Source organism: Coturnix japonica, chromosome 1, assembly GCF_054131305.1.
Source record: "Coturnix japonica strain WE chromosome 1, WE-NBRP24, whole genome shotgun sequence".
NCBI lineage: Eukaryota > Metazoa > Chordata > Aves > Galliformes > Phasianidae > Coturnix > Coturnix japonica.
The window spans coordinates 12,718,832-12,740,742 of NC_140663.1; the positions used below are offsets into that span (position 1 = coordinate 12,718,832).

The 21,911-nt window shown below is 44.0% G+C and overlaps 3 protein-coding genes across 4 annotated transcripts in view; 2 read left to right on the forward strand and 1 right to left on the reverse strand.

Annotated features, from left to right (window-relative positions):
- PRKAR2B (protein kinase cAMP-dependent type II regulatory subunit beta) overlaps positions 1 to 3,314 on the forward strand; it is a 68,680-nt gene extending 65,366 nt beyond the window's left edge. The window contains exon 11 of the mRNA XM_015850725.3: positions 1,088 to 3,314. Within this exon, the coding sequence (XP_015706211.2) occupies positions 1,088 to 1,221 (134 nt within the window). The 3' untranslated portion in view covers positions 1,222 to 3,314. The remainder of the gene's footprint in view (positions 1 to 1,087) is intronic.
- Positions 3,315 to 5,922: 2,608 nt separating this feature from the next.
- HBP1 (HMG-box transcription factor 1) lies at positions 5,923 to 20,092 on the forward strand. 2 transcript variants are annotated; one of them, XM_085555730.1, is made up of 11 exons: positions 5,923 to 5,970; positions 7,447 to 7,639; positions 8,717 to 8,951; positions 10,557 to 10,689; positions 11,216 to 11,327; positions 11,432 to 11,544; positions 11,882 to 12,038; positions 12,508 to 12,652; positions 14,873 to 15,202; positions 17,714 to 17,873; positions 18,992 to 20,092. In XM_085555730.1, the coding sequence occupies exons 1-11, from the start codon at positions 5,956 to 5,958 to the stop codon at positions 19,007 to 19,009; spliced, it is 1,611 nt and encodes a 536-aa protein (XP_085411856.1). In that variant the 5' UTR covers positions 5,923 to 5,955; the 3' UTR covers positions 19,010 to 20,092. The 2 variants fall into 2 exon arrangements, with proteins under 2 accessions (XP_085411856.1, XP_085411908.1); XM_085555782.1 differs by having other exon boundaries at positions 17,714 to 17,855.
- COG5 (component of oligomeric golgi complex 5) overlaps positions 19,309 to 21,911 on the reverse strand; it is a 172,503-nt gene continuing 169,900 nt past the window's right edge. Inside the window, exon 22 of the mRNA XM_015850827.3 lies at positions 19,309 to 20,914. Coding sequence (XP_015706313.2) covers positions 20,800 to 20,914 — 115 coding nt within the window. The 3' untranslated portion in view covers positions 19,309 to 20,799. The remainder of the gene's footprint in view (positions 20,915 to 21,911) is intronic.

The window sequence follows — 21,911 nt, forward strand, 5'->3', positions numbered from 1 at the left end:
CCAAAGAATTTATTTTCCCATTATTCTGACTATTACCCATAAAATAACTTTGAGGTAAGACTTCTGTCCCATTTTATCACCATGGCTTAAGGTTTAACAAATTCTTTGTCTTCACCAGATGCTGATTTAATCGCTCTATCACACTGTAGTTTGCTTACAATCTCTTCTGACCCATTCCTTTTCCTGGTCATAGTGTTCCACTTCTATGTGCCCACATCTAGTTATGGGAAAACCATAAAGATGGATTTGGCTTCCTTGAAGGATGGCTTGATTACCGTGCCAGTAAACAAAAAGATTATTTCTTATTTATAAAACTATTATTTTTTAAAATCCATATCTCTAAACTCACACAGATGAACAGGCAGTAGAAGTAAAAACCGTAGAAAGGAAAGAATGAGAAGCAGTGAGGAAGAAGACTGTTTTCATCCAGTACTGGTGATTCACCTCTGGCACTTGTGAATAGCAGAGATTTGAACTTTCCTCAGTAGCCAGGGGGCTGCAAGCTGCAGGTTGGAAGCTGAAGTGTGAAGTTTCCTCCCTGGCTTGTTGGCTAGAAATACAGTGGATAATGCCATGTGATCAGTGAAAGGAAACATTCCGGCTGGATAGAGCACATTGACATGACGTGGATTAGTTTCTAACTTTTTGTATGTTTGCTGGGAAGTAAATATCTATTCATTCATTTACACTGTGAGTGGAAACAGGTAAAAACAGCAAGAAAATATGCCAAGCTAGACCTCAGATACAGCCAACACCACCAAGAAAAAGGATTTGTTTTGTTTGAAATTCCAAGGGTCCTAACACTGCATTCTGCAAAGGAATCCAGGCCCTTCCAGAGTTCTCCTGGAGCTCTTGCATTACGTAAATCTTCATTTGAAAATATGTTATAAGGAAAAAACCTAGCAAATTCTAATATTTATGAAGTTTCATGACAGCAATGCATTGGTGAATGTTTTCTCAGCTATGGTAACTGGTTCTCTTCTGTGTAAGCAGAGTGTATACCTCAGTAGAATCTTTCTAGTTACCGTTTAAAGTTTTCCTTTGGAATGTCATACATTCTTTCTCTTTCTCTTTCCTTTTATCTTAGTTATGGACGTGCAGGCATTTGAAAGGCTTTTGGGACCTTGTATGGAAATTCTGAAAAGAAACATTGCAAACTATGAAGAGCAGCTAGTTGCTCTGTTTGGAACAAACATGGACATTGCCGACACCAGTGCATGAACTGAACGTTGGAGCAACAAGATCAGTTATGAGAACATAGCACAGTAGTGGTTAGTCCACTGAGAAATTGTCTCTCTTCCTATAGATGCCAAGCATTTTCTGTGATTTTAGGAGCGGGTTTTGGGGTGGTTTTTTGTTGTTGTTGGTTTGGTTTTTGTTGGTTTTTGTTTTGTTTTGTTTTTTGGTTTTTTTTTACTTATTACAGTGGAAGGATGAGTAAACAAACTAGAAATTGGGTGACTTGGGGACTTGGTTTTTTAAAGTGCTCAGCCGTAATGGTTCCACCTGAAATGAAGCAGACCTGCGGGACCAGACCGCGGCACCTTTGAAAATCAAGTCTTTTCATACAACATTTCTTGAAAGAGTAGATTTCAAAAAACCCACATGCGATGAACTTGTTCAACCATCTTCTGTCCTTCAAAATGATTGCAGGTTTTCTGGGAAGACTGTTAGTTTGAATGTGATATGTTGAAAGTATTAGTGCACACAAAGTGTTTATATGTATTAATACAGACGATATACAGTAGATATTACTTTCTGACTATTACGATTGTCATGATTTTACGTTGCATTTATCACAAGTGTAGTGAATCACAAGACTAATCGTAAGATAAGGCATGACGATGCGTTTTGTGTAATGCTCATGACCCAAACCTGATTTTTAACATTTTGTAATTTGTCTGGAAGTCCTCTTTGTTCAATACGTCACGTTTCAGCACGACATTGTAATATCTTATGCAATTTAGAGGACTTGTATATTTTTGCAATAAACTGCATTTTTTATTAGTTATGTGTATTCTGTATAGTCTAGAGTGAGAACAGTTGACAAATTAACCTCAATGCTTTAAAAGCAAAGGCACAGGTTGTTGTCACGTTCTGCCTGATCACACATAACCTATATCGTTTGACTTCCCCCCGTTTTATATTTATGCATTTTGTCTTCTCTCTGCTTGTTCTCCAGTTAGTTTTTTTAGATCTTGCCTTTTTTAATCTGTTAAACCTTCGACCCATTTCAATTCAAAGGATCTCTGTATATCCCTCTTCTTGCAGTCTATTCTGAGCTATCCAAGACCAGATCCAATTAACAAAGTGACTGATATTGAGAGCCATGCTAGAGTAAGCTTGTTCTTGAAAAAATCCTTATCAGCAAGTGCAGAAGTGTATTGAATTTTAAAGATGGATAGTTAAAGCTTTCTACAATTCTGGAAATAATGCTGCTGTTAAAGCTACTGTGTCCTGCTTTCAAAAAATGTAGGTCATCGTAAAATACCTTTTTAGCTCTAATAGCATGGGATGCCTTCTGAGACCGAGGAGAGAGACTATCATCTTAATTAGGAGCACAGGGCTCATTGCTTACAAAGGTCTGTGCCTGGAAATTTCAGGCATGGCCCAATTTTAATACTGCTTACCAACCTATCTGTTGATGTACATAGCAAACTAGTGCACATAATGGCAACAGGCAGTAGTTCTGCCAGAACAGCACTACAGGAATTGTAGGAAGGCTGCTTGTGCCCTGTTTTGAATACCTGAATGATAACATCTTTCCTTCTTAGATAATGACTTTTCTAATGCCATGTATTTACGTATGTCGATGTAATTATTATCCTGTAGTTAGTGATACTTTCTGACAATTTATATAATCATACCTGCATATGAAATTATGATTATATGATACAATTATAATATGTAATTTATGCCATGTTGTATGGTATAAATTATAAGTCAAATTATTAACAAACCCCAATCTGAGCAAAATTGACAAGTGTCATTTTTTTTAACCTAGCAACCTGGTATGAATGATTGCACATATGATAACTTGCCTTTATACTTTTGATTTATGAAAAAAAGAGAAGCTTGTTATACTAGAAGGAGATATCAGGTAACTACAATCTGCACTCCTGTCATTCTGTATGCTTAATCTCTAAAAGCTACCTAAATTTTGCACTAGCTTAATGTGGTTAAGAGAAATGCTAGAAATTACCTGTATGGCAGTGAACTACGATCAAGGCCGTAAATGCCAGTCACGATATTTTCAATATTGTTGGTTATATTTAAAGTTTCCTTACAATAAACGACACTTTTATATATATAAATACGTGTTTATTGATATTGTTGTGTTTTAATTCCATTACTATAAAGTTGCAAGTGAACTATTTATATTCATTTATTAAAACATTCATAATTCTTAACACTTCCATGTTGATTTTCCTATGTACATGCTCTGGTGTCTCACTGTAGACAACGTGTTGGTGTGGTATTTGTCATAGCTGCTTTGTAATGGACAATTTGCTTTAGTATATAGCTGGGAAGATGCTGTGGTAGTGGAGAGCAACAAACTTCAGATACGTGTTCATTTTACAAAGGAAATCATAGCAGGTCACCAACTTTCAATTATTCGGGCATTTCAAAAAGAAGACGATAGTTCTAATAGTTTTGAACAATGTCATATTTACCTTATGAGAGTATCTGTTTCCATATTTAGGTTACTTGACCAATACTCCCAGTAGAGTCAAGTAATACCCCCAAACGAGGATGTTATCCTCGTAGTCAAGTCGCTAAAGAAGTGCAGCTGAGACATTGGCTCAGCATCTGCATTTGCTCATGCTTCAGGAGATTATCTGAGACAAGGTCTTGTGCAGTTGCTGCACCTCCCGTGTGAGATCCAGAAGTAGAGGGGTCTTGGGGCAAGGCTATGAAATGCATTATGGAACCATCTGCAATTACATTGTGGATTAACTTTTTCTTCCTCGTCCCTGTTCTGTCCCTTCTATAGTGGCAAATCCAGCAGAGCTAGAGAGCAGCAATGGTGCTGCCATTGGCCGTGTTTTCTCCTTAGAACTGCGTATGCCATACAGGGAAAAGGACAAACTGTTATATAAAGGAAACATTGCCCAATCAAAACAGCGTGAAGAACTCCCAACAGGAGTTCCATACGCTAGGCCATGCAGACAGGATGTGCTGACTCAATCTCTTCTTACCGAGGTAAACGAAATTAGAACAGACTGAGAATAGCATTGTGGCATGCTATGTATGCTTTGTCCTTTCTTCTTTCATAGTACTGGGTTATTTCATCTGAGCAGCTGTAAGGTTTTGGGAGGAGACTGTACTCTGTGTGGACTAATTCAGATTGTACTTCAGAGTGTCAGCAATAGCAATTGTGTCATAAAAGCAAGATAGGACATCGGCTTCCAATGAGAAATTAAAAGCAGAGGCATAAATTCAAGATGTAATATTTATTTTACTAGTATGACTTTGACTAATCTTTTATTATTATTATTGTTTAATCTACCTTGTGGTTTCACCACTTTAAGGCTGGACATGTTCAGAAATAGCTAACTAGGTAAGACAGTGGGAGTGAATGGAAATTCATCTGTATCATTTTCTGTTTGCTTGGAGTCATTCCTGGTTATTTGTGCTTCTCGGTAGCTAATAAGGGGATGAGAACTCCCAGTTAAGACTTCACAATCCCCCACGTTATCACCTGCCTCTTAAAACAGCAAAAGCAGCTGAATCAGCAAAGCTACAACAACATCGGTGTTGCACGGCACTGATTCAGACCCTGAGCACCCATTCATTTGGAGCACGGCGTGAGGTGAGGCAGGGCGTGTGTATGGAGCAATGACTTAATTACAGCACAGACACACAGGGCGAGCAGCACGGGACTGACATAATCACCTGGGCATTAGGGGACACTCGACTTCAACCCGGCGGGGTGTGTGGGCAGTATGTGATCTCTGATAACGTTCTGTGTGTTTTGCTGCCACCTACTGCACGCGATATCTGTGCGCTTATTCTTTGAGTAAACTTTCCGTATGCAAAGAAGAAAAGGTAGGTTTGAAAACAAGGGAGCTGCTGTGTTCATGGTTCCGGAATCTTAACAACAATCCAGACCCGCTTGTTTATTAAGTTCTAATGGATGCCCCGTCCTTGGAGGTGTTCAAGGCCAGGTTGGACGGGGCCCTGGGCAACCTGATCTAGTAGATGTGTATGTTTGGTGGCACTGCCAGGCAGGGGGTTGGAACTACATGATCCTTGAGGTCCTTCCAACCCGGGTCACTCTGTGATTCCAATGCAGCTGGTAGCAGGGCTCCCATCGTTGTGCTGTGTCCATCACTGAGCGCTGCGCCTTCACGGCCAGCCAACACTGGAGCGTCACTTCCCTTCCCGTTGCATAACCCTGCGCTGACACCGAGCACATCGTTCCCTGCCGGCCGCTGGCAGCGCCTCCCACGGGCCGTGTCAGCTCTGAGAGCCGCCCGTTGAGGCTCCTTTCCCTTCACATTCTGTAAATCGCCTTTTCTGATGTTGACTTTCCCACCCAAACCCAGCGCCCACCAGCTCCACGTGTCCTCGCGCCCCTTGTTTACTATCGGCCGGGCGCCGCGCGGAGCATCCTGGGGGCTGTCGTCTCAGCGCGGCCTAGTTGGCAGGAGATGGCGGCCGTCAGGACTACAACTCCCAGGATGCCTCTCGGCCTGCCGGGGGAGGCGCTGGCCAATCGCGGCGCCGTCTGAGCGTGATTGACGTGCGGCGCGGTGCAATCCGCTGAGCGGGACAGTCAAAACATGTCCGCCCTCCGGGCGCCTCCCTGACTGACAGCCCGCTCAACCAATAGGAAGCGGCGGTTGCTTGAGCAGTGTCATCCTCGACCAATCCGCGATCGAGCCCCAGCGGCGCGGGGCGGGACCGAGGGAGGGGGACGAGGCGGGGGGGGAAGGCGAGAGGAATTCGGTAATGGCGACGGGTTCGGTAAGTGCCGCTGAGTTGGGGGCTGCCGCTGCGGGGTCCCTGGGGTCCGTGTGGGGGCTGAGGGGCGACTGAGAGACACGGGGCGGCCGCGGGGTCAGTGTGCGGGGCGGGGCGCGTGGGTTACAACGCTCCTTTAAACCCCACGGAGCGGGGCCGGCTCGGGGCTCTATGGGCTGCGATTCGGCCGCGGAACCGACGGCATCGGGGCACACGGAGAGAAGAGACGGGCCGCCGAGGGCCCGCGATCCGCTCCCGGACTGTCAGAGTTGGGTCAGCGAGACACTGGGAACCGAGCCGGCACCACGGCCACGGGGGGAAGGGAAGGGAAGGGAAGGGAAGGGAAGGGAAGGGAAGGGAAGGGAAGGGAAGGGAAGGGAAGCAGCGCGAGGGGGACGGCGGGGCCGCGCGGGGTGGGGGAGGGGAGCGCGGTGCCCCCCCCGGCCGGGCCGGGCTGTTACGCAGTTGTGAATGAATGGGGCTTGCGCGCATGCGCGGTGCCGGCGGAGAGTTTATAAACAAGGGCCGCGGCCAGCACGGTCACGTGACGGCGGGGGGGGTTGGGGGGCGCGGGACGGGGCGGCCGCAACCAGCGGGAGGCGATGAACAAACATGGGCTGCACTAACATGGATCCTATGGCGGGGCGCTCTGTGGTGTTTGTCCTAAGAGACGTCAGCACATGACGTTGCACGGAACGACGGGACGGCACCGCGTTCGTTTGGCCTCCAAATGGGGCTGCGCGCTGCACCTCGGCCGCACCATGGGATGGATGGGGTGGGATGGGGTGGGACGCACCATTGAGCGCCCATAGGGCTGCACGGCCCTCCCTCATCTACTTAAAGGGGCTGTCGTGGCTCCTGTCATGATGGCTCATGTAGTTCCAGCCATTTCTTGTGGCAGATGTTGTCTCATAGCTGTCATCACATGCCCCTGCTGTATTACACCAAGAGGCCTCACTGTTTCATACCAGATCATCCACTTTTAGCTGCTGTTAGATGTGTGTGTTTAAAGCGATGTGTGGCAGGTTCTTCCTTCCTAAGCAGGATTTGCTGCTGGTTTGTGATAGTCCACGTGACAAGTGATTGTGCTCGCTGCAATTCAAGATCACTGAACAAAGCAGCAGATAACCCAGCTGTTATAGACTGGTTTGCCTTGGTTTTGAGCTTTTGTGTCGAGTTATCACAGTTCTCTGCTGTCCAGGATAATGGAGAGTGCTGCTCTGGGGGTAAAGGTTGCAGCACTAGAGCTGGGGAAATGAAAATGAACAAGGAGCTGCTGGTGGGGACCTGCTTTGGGTTCCTCTTCCAGCCCACACGTTGCAGTGTTAGCTGAGGCCACTCCAGGCCACTGCAGCCTGTAGAGAATGTTCCAGCCCAGAGCAGAAAACATGAAAACTTACATCAAGGAGAAGCCGCTGGACACTGTGACACTTAGGAGGGTTTATGTGCACGCAAGTTTTAATCTCTGTTTCTTTAAAGTCAGATACTTTGGAACATCCTAACATGGTGTGGGAAGTGAAGACGAATCAGATGCCTAACGCAGTTCAGAAGCTGCTCTTGGTAGTGGACAAGAGAACTTCAGGGATGAATGAGTCACTGGAGTTGTTGAAGTGTAATGAAAACCTGCCCTCTTCTCCTGGATATGCGTCTTGTGATGAGCACATGGAGCTTGGTAAGCAACCAGGCCTGCAGACAAAGCCAGTTGTGAGGCTTGTTTGGTTGCAGTTTTCCTATGGTGAGGTAACTGGGGGCTGACTGAATGCAATGACTGGGTGAACGTAGGTAGGGCAGGGAGTGTGGCAGTGAATCGTGGCATCTGAAAGTCCTGCTTTACAACCACTTTTCCCTATAACCTATTTCCAGCTCTGACACACTGGCTTGTTGACTTAAACGTGTTCTTTGAACTTAAGGGTTACGAGTTTCTGTTCCGGATTTCCAGAGGAGCTTTTTTTGGCTCAAGAATAACAAACAGAAAGCTCAAGAGCTCCTCCTAAAGGGAAGCTGCCCTACTTTAGTTCAGCTCTTAACAGACATTAAGACATACAGGAATGTTTGAGTTAAATGCTGGAGAAAAATAGTGTGCATGTTAGAAAGGAATTATGTAATCCACACAATAGTAGTGCGTTTAATTGAATATAATTTAATAGAGCAACTAAGAATAATGATACTTAGTTACCTGAGACACAGAGTGTTGTTAATAAGCTGGGCTCTCTTTTGTTATCCAATGTAGTATGTGAAATGTGTAGGTGATTGTTAGGCATTAGTCCCTGCCAGCTGTATACCCAGCTTTAATGATTTCTGAGCTGTTGGATTCCAGTTTGCTGGTGGGACCATGACAAATGATACCATGTGCAGCCTCTGATGCTGATTAGATTTAGTGAGGTACCCACTAGGACAGTCGTTGCCTTTTACTGAAGCTCTTAGGATTTTAGTGAAGCGTGTTGCCACAGCTGCAGAATTTTGCAATACACTTTTGTGCTGGTCAGTGTAGTAAGGAGGTTTAATAAGCTCTTTACATGACATTTTCCTTAAAATACTTGTTTGAATGTATGGTAGACCAGAGATCAATGGTTTCTTTGGACATTCTGCGTGTATTTTGAGTTGGGTCTGTGAAATGCTGCTGGTTGTGAGATGACAAAATAGGATTAGTAGCTTTGTTGTGGTTTGGTTTTGCATTTTATTTGCAAGTTTCATTGTAAACTAGTATTTATCAGTGGGTGTAATTACGGTCATTTGTGTTTGTTTGCAGATGATCTTCCTGAACTACAGGCTGTGCAGACAGACTCTGCCCCATCTGCGCTTTTCCAGCTCGGCACCGATGTTTCACATCAGGAATGTTCAAGGCCTTCGTGGAAGCAGCATACCTCAAACAGCAATGCAGAAAGTGCTCATTCTTGTGAGAATGGGGTCAACTGGCTGACAGAACTAGCGAACATCGCCACGAGTCCTCAGAGCCCTCTGATGCAGTGCTCGTTTTACAACAGGTACTGATTTAATTTAAAGCGCTGCCTCTCACGTTGGCAGTGTTATGTCTCCAGAAACATTTCCTTCACTCTTTCCACTCTCTGAATGGGAGATCTGTTTTTGGATCTCTGTAGTACCATAACTCCTTTTGCAGATGACTGCACACAACTTGCTTCAGAGTCTGCTGCAAATATCACAGAATTATCAAGGTTGGAAAAGACCTAGAAGATCATCTAGTCCAACCATCACCAATACTTCCCAGCTAAATCATATTCCTCAGCACCACATCCAAGTGTTTCTTGAACACTCCCATGGTTGGTGACTCCACCACCTCCCTGGGCAGTCCATTCCAGTGCCTGACCACCCTTTCTGAGAAGTAATACTCCCTAATGTCCAGCCTGAATCTCCCCTGGCGCAGCTTAAAACCATTCCCTCTAGTTCTATCACCAATTACACGAGAGAAGAGGCCAACCCCCAGCTCACTACAACCCCCCTTCAGGAAGTTATAGAGAGCTATAAGGTCTCCCCTGAGCCTCCTGTTCTCCAGGCTGAACAATCCCAACAATCTCTCTTAACTGCCAACCTCAAATGAAGTAGAGCGCCATAAAGATGTTCCCTGACCACAGAACTTTGGGCATTTGTCTCATGTGGAGCAGCAGATGAATGTGTCGTGTTAATCTCTTGATACTTGGTAGTGTGATGTAATTAGTAATAATTACTGGTACGCTGATTTCTATTTATTTTTACGAGCTAGTTGAAAATCTAATGGAATTTATTGCTGTTGTTTCAGATATGTAATCTGTAAGTTCTGTAAGGCTGTGGGAAATACTGTGGGATTTTAGCACTTTCAGGACTTCCCCTTTTATCACCCAGCTTTGATCTACGCTTAGAATAAGAAAATCAAATGCAGTGCTGCTAAGAGCACTGCAGCTGGGATCTCAGCATTATGACAGCAGGTGTCCTTAGGTACTCTAAGGATGGAGCGCTGATTTCAAGATACTGGTGCAGTCTTCTCCTTTGTGACAAGGAGAAGCTGACGAGGAAGTAGCATTTTCAGCTGGCTGCTAGAAAGGAGCGATGCAGCATTTCCTGAGCTTGCATCCTATACTAATCCTGTTCTGAGTATTGCTGTGGGGATGTTTGTTTGGTATCTGCTAACACAAACAGAAGCGTTTTCTAATATAAGTATTTCATAGAGAAATTTCAGACTCTGTTGGCTGTATTGTCTGTCCCAAGACTGTGCTGTAGCTGCAGCTGTATGCACAGTAAGTCACCTGCTGTCAATAACCAGCAGCACTGACAGCACCTTTGAATGAAGTGCTTTTAGTAACTCAGGTACAGAAGATGTTTCTTGGTTATTCAAAACCTGAATGCAGACGGGACTTTTGAATGCATGACAGTTGTAAGATTTCTACTCAGGGATATGATTTAGTGTAGGGTTTTTAGAGTTAGGGTATTGGTTAGGCTGCAGTTGGACTTGATGATCTTCAAGGTCTTTTCCAATCTGGGTAATTCTATGATTTCATATATAAAGTATCATAAAATAAAAGTAGTTTAGAGTAAAGGTAACTACATCTCGCACTGCCTTAATCTGAAACGTTTTAAAATGCATTTTTCTATTGCAGATCATCTCCTGTTCACATTATAGCTACAAGCAAAAGTTTACATTCCTATGCACGTCCTCCACCGGGATCCTCAAAGAATGATCCCAGCTTCTCCAAGAGTGATTTGGAGGAAGCACCGGTCCGACACGAAAGGGTGAGCTGTCCAAAGCATTTCCAAACTGAACAAAGATGCGTGAGTTAAGGTTTTTGAAGAGAGAAGCTGGTTGAGAAAATGAGCTATTGAGTCTTAAGGTGGATTTTCTGTTAGCGTTACCAAGAGTTGACGTGGCTCTGCAGCTTTCCAGTAATTTTTCCATAGAACAGTGCATGCTTTCAGTGCTTGTGTGGAAGATTAAGGAGTGATAGATTATAGATTGCTTGTGTGCAAGCCTAGGATGATGGATAAGGGCACAGGTGAACTTTGGAGGATGAAAAAGAAAAAACAATTGAGGAAAGCATATTTCAAATCAAGTTTGTGAGAACACAAATCAAGTTAATGATAACACTCAGTTTCTCATCTCCTGCATTCCTTGAATCTTTGTTCTCTTGTTAACGTTCCTGTTTGTGTTTAAGGCAGAATTACGACACAGATGTGAATTAAAGAATACTTAAATATGTACAGGACCAGCCTAAAAATGCTGCATGTTAATGTATCAGTGCCATTGTGCCTCTTTTAATAGACGAATAGCGAATCGGAGTCTGGTATTTTCTGCATGTCGTCACTTTCAGATGATGATGATCTGGGATGGTGCCATTCTTGGCCCTCAACTGTTTGGCACTGTTTCCTGAAAGGTAAATATGATGGATCACTGGGTGAGTATTTCTTTCTCTTTTGAACGTGACTTTAATATTTATTTCTTCTTTTTTTTTTTTTCCCTCCTTAAAATATCTCTTAGGTTCTCGTTTGTGCTTTCATAAAGGGCGCAATAAGGAATGGCAGGACATTGAAGATTTTGCAAGATCTGAAGGCTGTGGAAAAGACGAAAATCTCTCAGTGAGTGCTTACAAGGTAACTGTTAGTTCTGACACATCCCCCTCAATGGCTGTAGTGCAGTGTTGATTTAGCAGTGTTGCTCTGTGCCTTTATTTACTGTGTGGGAATAGAGGTTTGGTACTGAACTTGCCTAGTGCTGCTCCCTGTTCTGCTTGATTGCCTTGCCATAAAGCACCTGAGCTGTGTTCATTTAGGTAGGTTTTGAATGCTTTATCAATTTGTATTTTCATGATAGCACACGTAGAATGTTGCTTGTTGTAATATACTGTAAGATGATAAGAATACACTCGTGGAGTTACAAATGTGTTTGCTTTGCTTCCGTGGAAATTCTGACCAGTCTGCATGTTTACAGGGCTATGGCTCCGATGGTTTGAAGCTCATTTCTCATGAGGAAAGCATTTCCTTTGGTGAGTCAGTGCTGAAGTTGACTTTTGATCCTGGCACAGTGGAGGATGGCCTGCTCACAGTGGAGTGCAGACTTGATCACCCTTTTTATGTTAAAAATAAAGGTATGAAGTTCTCAAGGTGTACGTGGTTTTATATGAAAATACTCTTAGGGAAGTAGTTGCAGGTTTTACTACTCTCTTTTGCTACTCATGGAAGTGATAAAAGCAGTGTTATAGAATCAGTATGTTATTTGTGTAAAGAAAAATAGGATTTGAACAAACAGAACTGTAAAGCTACAGAAATACTGTATATAACTGAGGAGGTTTGGTCAAGTATATGAGTGGAATGCAGGAAAATGGTAAAGTGGGGGGGAGAAAGGAAAGCAGCAAATATGGGAGAATTTTTTATCATATTAAATATTGAACTTCTGATAATAAAAGTTTCCAGATTTTTCTGATTTTTCTTTTGGATGAAAGAAACTGCATCAGACACTGTAATGAAACGATAGCATTTAGATGTGTAGGATTGCTCCAGTTAAGATTAGAGAGATTTGTCTGGCCGTTTGTCTAATTTAACTCTTTACCACTTCAGGTTGGTCATCTTTTTATCCAAGCTTGACTGTGGTACAGCATGGCATTCCATGCTGTGAAATGCATCTTGGAGATCTGTGTCTACCTCCTGGACACCCTGATGCCATTAACTTTGATGATTCAGGTGTTTTTGATACATTTAAAAGGTAATTTTTGAATAAAGTGGCCTCAGCGGTTTTTGTGTTTAATGAGTAGGCACCTTATTTAAGTCTACCAGAATTGAAGTGTTGCAAAGAAGAAAGAAAGAATCCTTATGGTTATGCACGGTAACTGAGAGAGAAAGTGAATATCAGGAGCTGCGTGGTTTCATGCTGAGCTGCAAAGTAATCTCTGGGGCTAAAGTAACCTTTCAGACTCTGCTTATGATAGTTTCGAACTGATCAGGTAAAGCAGTAAGGAATGTTTGGATACAGATTCTTTAGATGTAACAAAAAAACACTGTATGGTTGTCCCATGGTAGTGTTAACCAGCTGTTAATGTGTGCTAAATAGGCAGCTGTGTCCCTGAAGCAGCAGGTTCCTAGGCACTAATTCATGTGCTGTGGCTTTAGAATACAATATTTCAGTACTGTTGTAATTTGTTCATATTTGTAAATTCTGCATTTTGCATTTCTTTCCCATTACAGCGAGTACATCTCACTTCATAGTTAGAGGAGTTTGAGGTTTCCCTTTCTTTGAGCTCTGCAGGTGACCTTCAGAAGCCCCATCCACCATAAATTATCCTAAGGAAACAGTATTACTTTTAGAGGGTTTTTTCTGTGCTCTTGAGGGATTTCTGCAAGTAGCTGAGCCAGTCTTTTCCTTTCATGTTTGCTCTTTTTTAGCATCTGCTTTTAGGCCAGTTGCTCACCGTTATTTTTTACAATTGAAGAAATGAATTCTAAATGCTGTTGGCAGTTCATGTCTGAAGGGCTCTTGTATGTCTTGCGTGGGGGACAGAATGTGTTCTGTTGTCCTCACTCCTTTGCTGTCTGTTTCTTTAATTCTTACTAACTCTCATTCTGAAGTGCGTATGAAGAGAGCTGGTAGACGCATTGTATTTGAGTCTTACTGAAGAACTGTGGCTCCTCATTCATTCTGCAGCATAGCTGAAGCCTGCCTGGACACTTCAGATTCCTTGTCTGTTTCTTTGGGCTGAAGGGAACGTCTCTGAGAAGGGAGCATGCAGCAGCTGCAGCTGTGAGATTAGGAGCACTGCAGGACTGTCTGGAGAACAGGGAGATCCTTTTGTGTCACCTCGTAAACCTGGAGGTTATGAGCACTGACCCAGCTCTGTTATTTTTTCCTCCTGCAGGGGTTTTGGAGCCGATCCTTCAGCCTCCACCCTTGCTTTGGCCCGTCCCCCATGAAGGGGCTGCCTGTGCACATGGAGCTGTGCTGTCACTTGCGGCACTTCTGTACCAGTAGTTCTAGTTGGTTTTGGAGAAAGAAAATCTTCTAATCCTTTCCTTTTGCCATAAATTGCTCAAGTACAGCCATGCTGAGCAGCAGGTGAAAGGAGCCTTACAGTTACTCGCTGCAAGGTGGTTTTGCTAGTCCAGAGTTTTCGAGTTACAGCTCAGTAGCACCTTTGTAGGTGTGTTCTCTTCATGTTGCATGATAAAGCCTGCAGTTCCCAGACTGATCTGCTCACACCCAGGAGATACTGTTTGTTACCAGTTTGTTATCACATCTTCTGTAGTGGCTGGAGTTCTTTGTAGTTGTTCGTCAACAGAAAAACGCAGCAGTTTTATAGTTCTTCGCAGGTTTAAGTTCTTTTGGGAGCAGCTCATTGAGCTGTTGAAATGCTTGGAACGGGGAGGAGCTGCCACATTTTTGTCACAAGAGGGCAGACGTGTGTCAGCTTTGAGCTCCATTGCAATGCTGTTGCCCTTGAAACATTTCCTTAAATCTCGGTGGAAGGTTTGTCTGTAAAAGAATTCCAGTGTAATGATTTAGGATGGTTACTCGTGCAAGAGCGTATACAGTACTGCTTATTTTAATACAGTGATTTCATACGTGTTATTACCATGCTTTTGCGAGTGAACCCAATGCTCTTCCTCCCCAGCTCAGTTGTCACTTCAGTAGCTTTTCGTGCACTGACCAGCTCTGCGTTACAGGCAGAACAAATGCAGACAGAGCATTTCAGATAGTGTGGCATTTGAAGGCAGTGTGTGATGCATGGACATACAGCTGATGGTACACAGCGAATGTTACAGAACTGTGGTTGGTCTCCCAGTTGTACCCACTGACATCTGCATTGGGCACACACTGAAAGCACACAAGAGGTGATGGAATACTAGAAAGTTAGCAGGGATGGAGAGAGAATGGCTGCCTCAGGATTGTACACGTAGAATATTTCATCATTTTCTGCTCTTTTTCTTGTAGTTATGACTTCACACCGCTGGATTCCTCAGCAGTGTATGTGCTCAGCAGCATGGCTCGCCAGCGCCGCGCTTCTCTGTCGTGCGGAGGATCAAACAATCCAGATGCCGAAAGATCAGAATGCAGTACTACAAACTGTGCAGCTGCTGCGGCATCGCATCTTTCCCCCACTTCTTTGTACAGCAAAGCTGGCAAAAGCCACGGCTCAGGGACTGCAAGTACTGTGAGTGCCACTTCTCCAAACAAGTGCAAAAGACCAATGAATGCCTTCATGCTTTTCGCCAAAAAATACAGAGTTGAATATACTCAGATGTATCCAGGGAAAGACAACAGGTAACAGCATGAATTACCCTTTGGTTACTATGCTGAGCTGGTAGCACATCCGCGTTCTGCTTTTAAATGTAGGGTGGACTAAATTTTGTACTTGAAATAACAAGTTTGTATATTATGTAAAGGCCAAGTTTTGAATGATGCTAACACAAAATGTACGGGTAGGCTTTAAATACCTGCAGGTCTCTGTATGTTTGACACAAGCCATTTTTGGCAAACTTGCCTTCTGCTAAGAAAGCATTCGGGACCAGCAGCTGAGGTTGGTACATGGGCATCGCAGGTGTACAGCAGTCTGTGCTAACACTGATGAGAAATGTCTGTGGGGAAAACAGTGCCAGGTTCTCTGCTTGGGTGTTGTTGGAGAAGCAGGGAAGTCCTGGTTGTTTTAGTATAGCCATAATTGTCTTGACATAATACTGTATCATCAGTGAAGCTACTACCATTTATTTGTGCATCTTATTAAGAAAGGAGTTACTGATTGATTGGATGTCTGAAGGTTCTTAATCTGAACAGCTCATAGGCAAATTGTGCTTGTTCTAAAAGCACGGAATGACCTGGCTGGACATGCTGGAAGAGTTGTGCATCTACTTGCTTGGGGGAAAGGGTCTTGCCCATTGTATATGCATGTACATTGAAGCACGCTGAATACATTGCGCTGGCTGTACGTATGTAAATAGAAGCAAAAACACATGAATGCACCCAGCTTAAAATCAGATTTTAAAAATGTATATACAACAACTGTGACCATAAACAATTTGGTTTTGCATAAAGGTTCTTACGCAGAGTGTGACAGAAGTTAAAGGTGATGGTGATTTAAGAGGGCTCCGCTGCTCAGGAGGCTGAAGCTGCTGCTGAGAAACAAACTCCTGCCTTGCAAACAGCCTGTCTTTAAATTCCAGGCAGTCTCATGTGTCCTGGCAGTGACACTCTGCAGTATTGCCTGTAATTTCAGTGAAGCAAATCTGCTGTCTTCGAATTCATTGCAACTATAAGTGAGAAACTGACAGAAAGTCAGCTAGCAACGTTTCTGATTGTTTAATTAAAAAGTGCTGATTAAATGGCTGTGGTGAGTTGGGGCTGCAGCTGGATGGACATGAGAGTAGTTTGAATCTTTCAGTGAGCACATCCATGCAAGCATTTTGCCTTCAGAAAGATGGATTGTTTGGATAGTGGTGAAGAAAATCCTCTGAATTGTTAGAGGCATTTGTTAGTGCTGAACATCATTACTGAGTGAACCTGAGGCTGCCTCCAGTTCTGTTTTACACTTTGTTTTGAATGGACTGCAGTGTAAGGCGTTGCACCCTCTATGGCAGCATGTTGCTGTAACATTGCCAGGCATCTCACCAGCACAGAAGAGGAAAAGGGGCAGTGTGCAGAGCATGGATAAGTTGTGATGCCATTAAAGGGCTGCAATATTTGTTTCGGGTTGGGAGAATCGGGTCTCTGGTGTCAGATGCCTCTGTGTGCATCTTTTTCCATCTCAGATACTCATAGAAGTGTTTCCTTGGAGAAATGTCTCATCTGTGCCACAGATTTCATGAGCTTCTTTAAACGTGCCAATGAGCCCTCACTTTCAGCACCTCTTTGCAGTTTGAGTGTGGAGATGCCATTTCTTCATAGGCTTATCTGTTACATTTGCTTTTTTTAACAAGGAAAATCTCTATTTCTAGTTGCATGCACCCTTTTCTTAGAACTGGTTGTCCAGCTTCCATCACTCATCTGAAGCCATCGCCTTCCCTGCTCTGTGGATTAACAACTGTTGATAGGGCAGCAATTGTGTGCAGAGATCTGCATTCAGCCAAAGGATGGCATTAACATTTTAATAGAGTATTGATACAACATTTGGGAGCACAGTTAAGCAATATGGCACGGCAATGTGGGGAAATATTGTCCAGAGGTCACTAAGCTTATAAGGAGCAGAAAAACAGCTCGTTGAGCTGTTGGAAGCGCCCATGGCTGTGCTGGAACAAATGGTTCCTCTCTGTGCAGGAATGTTACATGGGAACACAGCCGTGTGCTCGGCCCACTCGTGTTCTCCCCGCTGGGGGCTGGAGGTGGAGGAAGCTCCACAGATCACGAACCAGACGCGGGGGCAGCAGTTAGTCAGACCCGCGCTTGGCTGAGGTCACGCTCAGATCATTGCCCTAATTATTAGAGAACATGTTTGCAGCAAATCTGTCATACAGGCTTATGGTGGGAAAGCAGAGCGAATTAACTGTAGGTTCCCATTTGGTGGTGGCTCTCAGCATTGCTTCACATCCCTGTTTGCTGCTTTCTGCCAGTCGCTGTGTACCCACAGGCACACACTTGGGAATGTGGAACGCTCCTTGGGCCCTGCTCAGCTCTCAGAAGCCTCAGCTGTTTATGTGGTACAAGAGAGACGCTGATGGGGAAGAAATGTTTCATTTCTGCTGTGCTTTTTTTTAATGTTTCTTAAGGGGCTGAGATTTAAAAAAAAAGCAAAACAAACCAATGAAATCCCATCCTGACCGTAGTCTGCAATGTGTGTTGCAGAGCCATAAGTGTGATACTCGGTGACAGGTGGAAGAAAATGAAGAATGAGGAGAGGCGGATGTACACGCTAGAAGCCAAGGCCTTGGCAGAGGAACAGAAACGTTTAAATCCTGATTGTTGGAAGCGAAAACGAACAAATTCTGTAAGTTTTGTCAAGCTGGTAGGTTGGTTTTTTCTCCTCCATTATGCAGCTACATACGTTTGTATGATAGCAGAGCAAAACTATTGAGAGAGCGAATCTAATATCTTCTTCTTCAGTTTCTTTTATTGCTTTGTTTTAATTGTAAAGTGCACTGGGTAATACTTCCTGTGTAGGGAAAGTTTTTCCCTGCTGTGTAGAAGGCGATCAGATTAAGAGTCAGCAACAGATCAGGGCTTTCAAGCTAACCTGCAAGTCCTAGCAGGCAAGTAGGGCAGAAGGAAGGGCCCATTGAGGGGCATGGTGCCATACATCAGCCATCACACAGCTGAGCCACGTGTGCTGGGCTAATCTCAAGTTATTGCCTTTCCATTCCCATGTATGCGAATGTGTTTTCTCAAGCACCTACACAGGTGTTGCTTGAAAAACAGAGCAAGAGATGATGCTCCAACACCAAGTTGCTCTTTGCTGCTGTATGCACTCTCTGCTGAGGAGTCTTCAGCCCCTGGTGGCAGGTTTCACCACGTCCCATCTGCCAGGAGCAAGCTGTTCTTATGTTCACTGTCATTTCCAGATGTTGCACTGTATCCTATTTTAATCAATAGTGGCAGCCCCGTTAACTTTCATATGTTTTTTGGTTAAAATAATGATCTATTAATACCATTTCTACACTGTAGGAGTTGTGGGCCTTGCCCCAAGGGCTCACATTCACTTCACACACATGCTGCTGAGCTTCAGGGAGCTCAGCAGGTGTGTTTGTATTGGAGAGGAGTATTTGGGTTGGCTTTAGGGAGAAGGATGTCTCCTTAGCCCACCACAGCAGGTAGGCCTTACATACTTAGCTGTGTACACCTTACCTTGGTGTTACAACAGCAGTAGCAGCAGGAGTCAGCTTCTTTGTTTTAGTGAACGAAGCATTTTGTTCACAGCTCCAAATAACGATGGTCAACTCCAGGCTGAGACAAAGAAGTTTTTCTGGTCTTCTGATGATCAGGGGATAAAATCTTGTTTTGGACTTGCTTTCTTCTGAGTAACTGACCAATGATGACACGTACTTCCAAGTACGTGTTTGCTGCCATTAAGATAATGGCTTCTTCCCCTTTCCTTGGTCACTGCTGACGTGTTTTCTCTACCCCCAGGGCTCACAGCAGCACTAAGCCGGGATTCTGCCCACAACGATGACAAAATGGCTGTTGCTTGATGGCAAGAAGACGTGAGATCGAAGTCTATTTGTTGTGAATTTGTGTGACCATAAAATGCTGGCACCATCAAGTCAGAAATGATGTAATAGGAGTGCGGATTGCTTTTTACAATAGAACATTAAGTAAGCTAAAACTATCAGCATTTTAAACCAAATTGCCTTATTTTTCTTCCAAACTTCATATATGTATCAGGTAATATAGGCTTGAAAATGGATATCCTGTGGTGCTAAAGTACTTCAGAAAGAGGCGAAGGAGATGTGTATAAATGTTTATTTTTAAAAGGAAATGTACAAAAAGGGGAATTTTAAAATACGTAACAGCTGTTTATATACATCGATTCTTATTGCTGATTTATATGTATTGCACAACCATATTATTAATTACGATTCTGGGGGGCTGGGATTTTCTGAAAGGGCAGCAGTGTGTCACCAGCAGCCTCCCAGTCTGCCCAGATGCCAACAAGTGAGCAGGACGTGTGGGAAGTGGGGAGCACAGTGAGCTGTAGCACAGGAGCCGCTTCTTGGGCTGCCACCGACGGCGTCCGTAACCGCAGCGAGATGTTTGCACCAGCTGGCAGTAGCAGAGCCCTTCCTTCCACCAGAACCGAGGGCAAAACGAATAAACAGCGTTATCTCAAGCAAACAATGGTGCTGTTGACGTTGTCACCATCGTAGTTTTAACTTTGTGTTTTTGGTCTTTGCCACGTATTCTACAATATTTTATTTTGCCATAAGACCTCTTCATGGTGGGGGCAAACTTTGCACTTAACTATACGTGCAACACTTGCACTTTACTTCTTTTCCTCCTCCAACTGTCTGACTTAGAGCGGCCGCAGTAGGCTTACATTGCTTCTGCTGTGAACTACAATCATGGCTTTCATGTACTAAACAGCTGTGTGTTTCTTTTTTTGTTGTTTTTTTTTTTTTTTTTTTAATCACAAGTGTAAATTTCAGTTTGACACGTCTACAAGATGTTGCCCCCAAGATTTTTGCACACTATATTCTTGTATATTATTTCAAATAAATTCATTAAAATCTGCTGCTGCGTCCTTTATGAAATGAAGGCGGGGACACCTCAGCTCACCCCCAGCGCTGGGCAAGGCCTGCAGGGCAGCTCAGTGTGAGCCCAGCCTGAGCGTGTTTTGATACTTGGTGCTTCAGAATCTACTGAAGAACTTTAAATACTGAATTCAGGATTGGAAAGCCAGGGTTCTTTTATTACAGTTGAAGCAAAAAGAGAGGTGAAATCAATATAAATTATTCCCGAGTGACAGCAGCGCAAGAGCAAATCACTGATGTTATAAATATTTTTTTCCATGTGTTAAAATCAGTGGATTTTTAGATGGAAACTGATGAGTCTGGCATTTCAAAAGGACAATTTTCTGAATAAGGCTAAAATGTATTCAGCTCTTTAAGCCTGTACTTGTAGGAAAAAAGAGCTTCTTCCTTATTAGAGAAATTCAGCAATTGCACTGTAATATTTGACTGTGTTCTAATTTTATACCTTCTAAATGCGAAAGAAATGCTGGAGAACGATTCATTTTTAATAGCACAGAACAGGGGTACAATTTCATAACAACATTTGTGTGTAAATTCCCATTGGAGCGTAAAGGAAGAGAGGAGCTCCGCAGGTAGAGCAGGTAAACGTACCTCACATAAAGCGTTTGTGTGTGGAGATACTTTACGTTAACCCTAAGCAGAGCTGTGGCACCGAGGAGCCGTGGCCGTGTTCCCATCCACCCACGTTCACTGAAGGGCCGCCATGGCTTTCTGCAGCAGCTGAACCATGATGGGGTAGACGGGAGCAAACTCCTTTCCTTCTCGTGCTCTGACTGACTGAACGTAAGCTTCCAGCGCACCTCTAAGGAAAGAAAACACCAAAGCGGTTAAAGCAATAAAACTGTGCAAAGCACCTTTAGTTCGAGATCCAAAATTGAAATGAACCAAAACTGTTCCCTGCTGTGGAATTTTCCTTAAATGATTTTGCACATGTTTGTGGATGGAAGCAGAGAACAAAGCCTACAGAGCTCCCCAGAATCGTTCCACACTCTCCTTTCTTGCATGTTTTGAGGAGTGAAGAAGTTAACATTTAAATAATCAGCAGCACATGTTGCAGATGGCTTGAAATGACAGCTCTGACGCACAGACGCCGGCACAGTGCTGTACTGGTAACCTTTAGGAAGGGAAAGAATAGACTCCAGCTGCTGCACACACCCAGAGCACAACTTCCACCATGGAACCGGGGCGCGGGCGGGCGGCTGAGCTGCCTTCAGGTGGTCTCCTGGGCTGCTGAACTGCCGTCCTGTGGGAGATACTGCTCTGTGCCACAGACAAACCTACTACATGTGTGCTCCTATATCATCTCTGCTTTTCTTATGCGCTGCTGTAGAATGTCACACCTGTGTGGTTTACACAAATAGGGAACTTCCATGCTAGAAGTGGCAGTTGTGATGACATCCTTGTCTGCGCACAGTTCGATTTGCTCTGCAGGCACAGGGACTCCTTTCACCCCATTATGGTAGTAAATAGCGGTGTTGAATTATGCATTTGTGAAACAAGGACTGCCATGTGAAGTTCAGCTGTGACACACTGGCCCATTAGGTAGTTCCAGGCTAGTTCAGTGGATACTCAGAGCTGAATTTGGCTCATTTTTCCTTCCCCGTATCCCTTCCATTTCTTCATGAAATACAACGAGCTGGGTGAGGGCCCTTCTTTGTTCGTCCTACATTCCACAGTGTTACTTAATGGTGACACCAGAGAGAAAAACACATGCAACCCACAGACCCTATTTCAAGGGAAGAACTGTGCACCTGGTGCAGTGCAGCCCCAGGAGCAGCAGCTGGACTCCAGGTTCCATC

What these genes read in the sequence shown, in the direction of transcription:
- HBP1 (XM_085555730.1), top strand. An exon ending in TGATGAGCACATGGAGCTTG is followed by an intron (nt 7,640 to 8,716) that starts GTAAGCAACCAG and finishes GTTTGTTTGCAG; the next exon opens with ATGATCTTCCTGAACTACAG. An exon ending in CACCGGTCCGACACGAAAGG is followed by an intron (nt 10,690 to 11,215) that starts GTGAGCTGTCCA and finishes CTCTTTTAATAG; the next exon opens with ACGAATAGCGAATCGGAGTC.